This window comes from Arachis ipaensis, chromosome B9 (assembly GCF_059453495.1).
Source record: "Arachis ipaensis isolate K30076 ecotype BB chromosome B9, ASM5945349v1, whole genome shotgun sequence".
Classification (NCBI taxonomy): domain Eukaryota; kingdom Viridiplantae; phylum Streptophyta; class Magnoliopsida; order Fabales; family Fabaceae; genus Arachis; species Arachis ipaensis.
Genome location: NC_142444.1, coordinates 112129523 through 112138006, shown reverse-complemented (window position 1 = coordinate 112138006; position 8484 = coordinate 112129523). Strand labels below are relative to the sequence as shown.

At 39.2% G+C, this 8484-nt stretch overlaps 1 protein-coding gene and 1 non-coding gene across 2 annotated transcripts; one reads left to right on the top strand and one right to left on the bottom strand.

Moving 5' to 3' along the window:
- Positions 1-1324: 1324 nt before the first annotated feature.
- On the bottom strand, positions 1325-2239 carry LOC107615762 (uncharacterized). Its single transcript, XM_088499113.1, has one exon. It carries the CDS (start codon positions 2237-2239, stop codon positions 1325-1327), a length of 915 nt encoding a protein of 304 aa, XP_088355239.1.
- A 961-nt stretch (positions 2240-3200) lies between these two features.
- On the top strand, positions 3201-3304 carry LOC148545928 (small nucleolar RNA R71). The gene has a single exon (XR_015901639.1). It is a non-coding gene; the product is annotated as a small nucleolar RNA R71 (small nucleolar RNA).
- The last annotated feature ends 5180 nt before the right edge of the window (positions 3305-8484 follow it).

Here is an 8484-nt window from a genome sequence, read left to right as displayed (position 1 = left end):
ACACAAGGTTTGAATGGTTGGAATTCAAGATGTGTGCAGTTTCTTTGTTCATGTGCATGGCTTAAGGGAGGCTTTTTATAGTCACTTTAATGAGGGATGGATGGCTAGGATTCCTTTGGACAATTTGCAAATCAAGGGAGTACATGCAAAGTTGAATGAGGACAAAGTTTTTCCTCTTCATGAAGTGTATCTCTTCGGCCATCACGATGCTTTCCCAGGGTTGTACAGATTCTCCGTTCAAGTCATGTGATCCATTTTTGTCCTTATGCTAGCTTGCCTTTCTTTGTCTTGTCCCCTCCATTGAGTAGTTCTCTGACCACCTAACCATCACAACAAGACAAAAGAACAAGTATTATCAAATGGTAGCAAGAGAGCATCTCCTATCTAAATCTATAAAATGATTATCATTCCTTATGTGAGTTTAGTCGTGACTCCCTTTTGCATAGTCTTGGAGGACACCAAACTTAGTGTTTGGTCATGTAGTCCAAGATGTTACTTCCTCCAACTATTACTTTTGAAATTTCAGCGTCACTTTTGGTTAAACCATTCATGAGAAATGCTTTATTTTATTTCAAAAAATTTTTTTTTTGACAATTAGAAGCATTGTTGTACTTCCATGAGTTTAAAAACTTGAAGAGACCCTTGACTTTAATGACTTGCTCTTGTAATATGTACAACACTCAGCTTGAATGTTTGGCTACATATTCCAAGGAACATATATTTTGGTGTGCCTATGGGCACACCAAACATAGAATTGGATCATATGTTCTCCATTGTCATGAATAGTTGTCAATTTTGTCTAAAAAAATTGAATTCATGTTAGTGCAACAATTATTATTCATATTGAAATATTAGAGACAAGAAAACTAAATCATGGGTTGCCTCCCATGAAGCGCTCGTTTATTATCACTAGCTTGACATTGGCCCCCCCTTTATGGTGGTTGACGACTGTAGTGTCTTAGCTTGTCCCCCCTCACTGTGAGCTTCCTTTTTGTTCCTTGATGCTCAATTTTAGCATGCTCAAGTGAGAGTATTTTGCAAACTGTGTATCAGTCATTGGCTTGTTGGCTTGTTCCTAACTGTTGATAAATCAACTGTACTTCATCACCCTTGGAGAACCCCTCAGTTGGGATCTTCTTGTTCCTCCACCCCTTATGAGTCTTTTTCTTGCTTTTCTTTCTTCTTTTTGTTGATCTTTCTTTTTTTCAGAGGACCTTATTTTGGGATTTTCCTTCTTAGTGGTCAACACTTCAATTTCTTCTTGAGTTCCTTCATCACTCTGCATTGTCTCATTCTCTTTTCTTCTTGCTGTGTTGTCTGTTTCTTACTTTGGATGGTGATTACCGGTTGTCTTTTTGATTCCTTCCTTCCACTGCAAGTCTTCCTTGTTAGTTTCCATGCAATTCTTCTTTTCATCAATGAGTTGTGTCTCTGGAAATACATTCAGAGTGATGCTTTCATCATGCATTCGGAGGGTTAATTCTCCTTGCTCCACATCTATAATGGCCCTAGCTATGGCCAAGAATGGTCTTCCAAGTATGATGGAATCACCTTCATCCTCATCTAAGTCTAAGACCACAAAGTCTGCAGGGAATATAAATTTGTCCACCTTAACTAGAAGGTTTTCAATCACACCCCTGGGACATATTACTGACTTATCCACCAGTTCCAGAGACATTTGTATTGGCTTCACTTTCTCTATACAAAGCTTTTTCACCAGAGAAGAGGGCATCAGATTGATACTAGCCCCTAAGTCACACATTGCCTTGTTGATGCTCAATCTTCCAATGGTGCAAGGCAAAAAGAAACTTCCAGGGTCTTCAAGTTTGAGTGGAAGCCCCTTTTGAATTAATGCCCTGCATTCTTCAGTGAGCAATATAGTTTCTTTCTCGTGCCAACTTCTCTTCTTATTGATGAGATCTTTTAGGAATTTCGCATATAGAGGCATATGCTCTAATGCCTCAGCCAAGGGAATGTTTATCTCCAACTTCTTGAAAGTCTCAAGGAACTTATGAAAGTGTTGATCATTTGCTTCTTTGTTGAACCTCTGGGGATATGGCAGTGGAGGTGTAAAGCTCTTCTCTACTTGCTGTTGTCCTTGGGTTTGTTCCTCTTTTTCTCCCCTTGAATTGTGTGGCTGGCTGTCCTTCTCTTTGAGCTTCTCTGGGATATTTTTGCTTGTTGTTATGTCCTTGTTGCTAGCTTCCTCTATCTCTGTTGGCTCTTTGTTGCTGTCCATAGCTTTCTTGATTGCTTCTTTATTGTCCACCAATATCTTCCCACTCCTCAGCTGTATAGCTTAGCACTCCTATTTTGGATTAGGAATGGTGTCACTTGGTAATGAGCTTGATGGTCTTTAAATAGCAATTTGCTTGGAAAGCTGTCCAATCTGCCTCTCCATATTCTTCATAGAAGCTTCCTGGTTCTTTGTTGTCATCTCTTGGTGCTTCATCATTTTCACCATTAAAAGCTCCAAGTTGGTGATTCTCTGAGAGTCTTGTGAGATTGGTTGGTTGTGGGGTGTTGAGGGTTGATGGTAAGTATTTTGGTTGGTGGTTTGGTTATTGGATGGATGATGGTTAGAGTTGGGGTAAGTGTTTTGTGGTTTTCTGTATGTATTTTGGTTGTTATTCTGCTGGTTGTTGTGGTTTGTGTTTTTCCAACTGTTTTGGGTTGAATTCCTTTGCCAGGGTTGTTGAGTCTAACTGTGATTGTCTCCCCATTTGAGGTTGGGGTGGTTCTTCCAGGATGGGTTATAAGTGTCACCATAAACCTCATTATGTCCAGAGCCTTGATTGTGCATGTAGTTCACCTGTTCTTGCTGTTGATCTTCACAAGTTTCTTCTCCTTGCCCCCATGTGGTTGATGGCTGACTGGTATTTACTACTGCAACTTGGAGGCTATCAATCCTCTTGGCCATTTGCTCAAATTGTTGTTGAATCTGCTGCTGCATCATTTTATTTTGAGCTAGGATTGAGTCCACTCCTTCCAACTCCATCACTCCTTTCCTTTGTGATGGTTAGCGTTGCCTTTGGTGAGCAAAGAAATATTGGTTGTTAGCCACCATATCAATGAGATTTTGGGCCTCCTCTGCAATTTTCATGAGTTGCAAAGAACCTCCAGCTGAATGATCCAGGGCCTTCTGAGACTTCAATGTCAAGCCTTCATAAAAATTTTGCAATATGTCCCATTCATTGAACATTTCAGGAGGGCATTTCCTGATTAGAGCCTTGTATCTCTCCCATGCCTCATAGATGGGTTCAGTATCCATCTGTGTGAATGTTTGTACTTCAGTCTTCAATCTAATAATTCTCTGAGACGGGTAAAATTTGGCAAGGAACTTGCTCACTAGATCTTTCCAATTGTTGATGCTATCTCTCGGGAATGACTCCAACCATTGAGTAGCTTTGTCTCTAAGGAAAAATGGAAATAACAACAGCTTGTAAATGTCAGGATGTACACCATTGGTTTTGACGGTATCACAAATCCTCAGAAAGGTGGATAAGTGTTGGTTTGGGTCTTCAAGTGGTCCTCCTCTATAGGAGCAGTTGTTTTGAACCAAGGAGATAAGCTGTGGCTTTAGTTCAAAGTTGTTTGCATTAATATTTGGGGTAAGAATGCTACTCCCATAATCTCTAGGATTTGCAAATGTGTAGGAAGCCAAAACTCTTCTCTGTGGTGGATTGTTGTTGTTATTGGCTGCTCCTCCTGGTGGATTTGTTGGGTTTGTTGAGTGTTCCTCCATGTCCTGAAATTCTTCTTCTGAATCCTCTTCTCCAACAATACCTTTTCCTCTTTTAGCTCTTCTTAACCTCCTGAGGGTTCTTTCGTCTTGTTCACAAAAAGTGGGTATAGCTCCCCTTGTTCCTGACATACAACTAAAACAAAGAAAATCACACAAAACCCAGAAAAATAGTAACACTTCAATCCATTGCTAGAGTGAAGTTTTGGATAGCTTAGGCAAAAATTCAAACAGTTAGTGTGTTAGTCAAAAATTAAAGAAATAGAAAAGAAAAAGTGCTTGATCTAGACCTCCACTTCACTTAATCATTGTCAATCTAATCAATCTCCGGCAACGGCGCCAAAAAATTGATGTGTGGAAAACAATCTAACACAAAACTCACTGGCAAGTGTACCGGGTCGCATCAAGTAATAATAACTCACGTGAGTGAGGTCGATCCCACAGGGATTGAAGGATTGAGCAATTTTAGTTTAGTGGTTGATTTAGTCAAGCGAACAAGAGTTGATTTGAGTGATTTTGTATTTGACAGAAGCTAAATTACATGAATTGTAAAGGGAGAGGGGTAATTGACAAGAATTTAAAGTGCAGAAGAATTAAAAGAGCTGAATCTTAAAGTGCAAGTAATGTAAATTGCAGAAACTTAGATTGCAAGAAATGTAAATGACTGAAGCTTAAAGTGCAAGAAATGTAAATTGCTTGAATTGTAAAAGGAATTGAGAATTGGGATTACAGAAATTAAACAAGAGAAAAGTAAATTGCAACAATCAGGAAAGTAAAAGATGAATTGAATTGAAGTAGATTTCAAACAGAAAATGTAAATTGGCTTGAAGAAGCCTTAGCAGAAGAACAGAAAGTGAATTCCAAATCTCAGGGGTCAAGAGACTAGAAAACTAAATCTAGATCTCACTACCTTCCCTGATCCAATTCAGAAATCAATTGCAAGTGAATTTAAAATTAAACAGTAGAAGAAATAAATTCAAATCTCAATTTCTCCAATGATGTAGTAGAAGAAACAAAGAGAGATCTCAAGGTGAGATTGAGACAAAATTTCCTCAATTCTTAACACCCAAGACTCAAGCAAGATTTGCAGTAAAGAAAACAAGAAACCTAAAGAGGAAGAGAATTCAATTCTCCTCCCAGATCCAAGATCAAAGTTCTCCAAATTACAAATCAAAATTTTGACAGAGGTAAAAAGTTCAAAAGTAAAAGTTGTCGTGCCTCCTAAATCTAACTAACTTCTATTTATACACTTTCTTCTAATGGTCTTGAAGCCTTGAATTTGGGCCTTAGCCTTGATGGAATTGGATTGAAGATAGCCTCAGTTGGTTGCTCTTGGACTTGAGAAGAAATCCGTTTACAATTTGGACTTTGGACCCTTTAAGTTTGAGGCAAACTTTAACTCAAACGTTGGAGTGTTAAAATTATGCAGAACGGCACTTATCTGTCACTCACGTTTGAGTTCACATTTGAGGTCAAACGTGAACTCAAACGTGCTTCCTCCAAGAACATTTTGACGCCAACGTTTGACCTCAAGTTTGAGGCAAACGTTGGCGTGAACGTTGGCTCCTCCCTGGGTAAAAATTGTGCCAACGTTTGACCTCAAGTTTGAGGTAAACATTGGCGTAAACGTTGGCTCCTCCAGGGTGTGTTTGTGAACCAACGTTTGACCTCAAGTTTGAGGCAAACATTGGCGCAAACTTTGGCATCTCCTGGGTTCTTTCTTAAGCCAACATTTGACCTCAAGTTTGAGACAAACGTTGGCACAAACTTAAGTTTCTCCCAGGGTGTTTTTGCTGCCTTCTTCCATCCCCTTTCTTCAACCTTCCTCCAAGTCTTTTGGTCACCTGTCATCAATCAACAAATGCATCAAAGCTACGCTAAACTCATGAGACTTATTATCATCCTTGACATATAAGCAATTATAGCACAAAACCTCATGAAAATGCATCAATTTACTCATGGTTGATTGAATCCAAATACACATGAATTTCCACTCAAATAGCTTACTTGCAACTCAAGAAAGTGTATAAAACCTATTAAAAACAAAGAAAAAAAACTAGTAAAACTAGGCTAAGATGCCTTGGCATCAATCGACACATATCCTCCAATTTCCATTCTGTTTTTTTTTTACCAACACCACATTTGCCAGCCACACCGAGTATTTGACTTTCCTGATGAATCAGGCTTCTAACAAGGCTTGTACTTGCTCTTCGACCACTTGAGCTCGTTCTAGTCTGAGCTTTCGTCTTTTTTGTTGGATAGGTTGGGATCCTGGGTAGACGGGTAACTTGTGCGACATAAGCTCGGGATCGATCCCAGGCATGTCAGAGGCTTTCCAGGCAAAGAGATCGAAGTTTTCTTGTAGGAGCTTTACAAGTTTTTGCTTCAGATCTTCTGCTAAATTAGCTCCTATGTTGGTATTTTTTCCGACTTCTTGCCTGATCTGAACTTCTTCTATTTTTTTCCCGGGCTGTGGTCATAGTTCTTCTCTTACTCGAACTCCTCTGAGTTCAATTGTATTGACTTCCTTGCCTTTACCCCTTAGGTTTAGGCTCTCATTATAACACTTCCTCGCCTGCTTCTGGTCTCCCCTGATGGTATCAATCCCTTCTTGTGTTGGGAACTTCATGCAGAGGTGAGGAGTAGAAACAACCGCTCCCGGCCGATTTAATGTCATCCGACCTATCAGAGCATTATAAGTGGAGGCCACATTGACGACAATAAAGTCGATGCTTAGAGTCTTAGACGTCAGCCCCCTTCCAAAAGTTGTGTGTAGGGAGATGAAGTCTAGTAGCGTGATAGGAGCATCTCCCAACCCAAAGAGTGTATCTGTATAGGCTTTCAGCTCCTTCTCGTCTAGTCCCAGCTTATCAAATGCCGGCTTGAAAAATGTGTCGGCTGAGCTCCCTTGATCCACTAGAGTTCTGTGCAGATGAACATTAGCGAGAATCATTGTAATTACCACTGGATCGTCATGCCCGGGTATGATTCCTTGTCCATCTTCTCTGGTGAAGGAGATTGTGGGAAGGTCGGGTACATTATCTCCGCCCTGGTAGACTTCTTTCAACTGCCTCTTCCGAGACAATTTGGTCAGCCCCCCTCCAGCGAATCCTCCTGTATCATATGAATGTGTCGTTCTGGAGTCTGTGGGGGCGGACCTCTCCACTCATGGTCTTCCTCATCTCTCTTCCTTTTCCCCTGATTGTCCGACCTTTTCATGAGATATCTATCCAGCCAACTGATAAACCACTATTTTATGGTTTATTTTGTATTGAATTGAGTGGATTTCATCCATTATTCTCACACTTATTCATATAATTCGCATGTTTTACATTTTCCTTCCTAATTTTGTGCTATGATTGAAAACATGCTTATTTGGCCTTAAATTTGTTAATTTTAATCCTCTCTTATTATCATTCGATGCCGTGATATGTCTGTTAAGTATTTTCAGGGTTTATAGGGTAGGAATGGCTTAGAGGATAGAAAAGAAGCATGCAAAAGTGGAAGGAACCCAAGAAACCAAGTATTTCAGAATCTGGTAGCGACGCGCACGCGTGGCCAGGTGCAAGGTTCAACGACGCGTACGCGTGACTGACGCGTACGCGTGACGAGCATCACGTGCTGCAATCAACAGAAAACACTGGGGGGCAATTTCTGGGCTGCTTTTGACCAAGTTTCAGGCCCGAAAATACAGATTAGAGGCTGTAGAGTAAAGCTAGAAGGGGGAATCATTCACTTTTCATTCATTCACAATTATTAGGTTTTAGAGGTAGTTTTCTAGAGAGAGAGAGGCTCTCTCCTCTCTTTAGGTTTTAGGGTTTTTAGTCTTGTTCCTTCTCAAATTCAGATTTCTACCTTACTTTAATTTGGTTTCTCTTCTACTTTTATTTGTTCTAGTACTTTAGTTTATCTATTTCTCTCGTTGATTTCTTTATGTTGCCAATTTAATTTATGAATTCTTCTTGTTTCCTTTAATCCATAGTAATACAATTTATGTTTCCATGTTTATGATGGCTTTCTTTAATTTGTTGTTATTGTTTCCTCTTGCAATTGTTAGTCTTAGATTTTACTATGTCTTGTTAGTTTTCTATGTTTTTATTTTATGCCTTCCAAGTGTTTGATAAAATGCTTGGTTGGATTTTAAATTAGATTTTTATGTTCTTGACTTGGATTGATTAATTAGAGACTCTTGAGTTATCAAAAGTCTTTTGTTGATTGGTGATTGAAGATTGCCGATTAGCTTGAACTTCACCAAAGCTAGTCTCTCACTATGAGTTGTCTAGGACTTGTGAACTCAAGTTGATTGTATGCACTTGACCTTCCTCCATTGGTTAGAGGTTAACTAAGTGAAGGCAATTCATATTTACCATCACAATTCACGATGATAATGAGGATAGGACTTCTAATTCTCTTTCCTTGCTTCGCTTTCTTAATTATTAATTTATTTTGTCGGCAATTTACGTTCTTATTTCTTATTACAAAATCCAAAAATATGCTTTTTCATAACTAATAATAAATACACTTCCCTACAATTTCTTGAGAGACGACCCGAGGTTTGAATACTTCGGTTAATTTTATTGGGTTTGTATTTGTGACAAACAATCTAAACGTTGATTGAGGTTTAATTGTCGGTTTAGAACTATACTTGCAACGCAATATTTTTGTGAAAATCTTTACCAACATTTTCCCTCCGTCACCGACCTTCCCTGGCTAGATTTTCTATCACATTTTTTAGGTCGTAG

Bases quoted from the DNA above. Each gene is read 5' to 3' on its own strand.
- LOC107615762 (XM_088499113.1), bottom strand. From the start codon at position 2,239: ATGGACAGCAACAAAGAGCCAACAGAGATAGAGGAAGCTAGCAACAAG.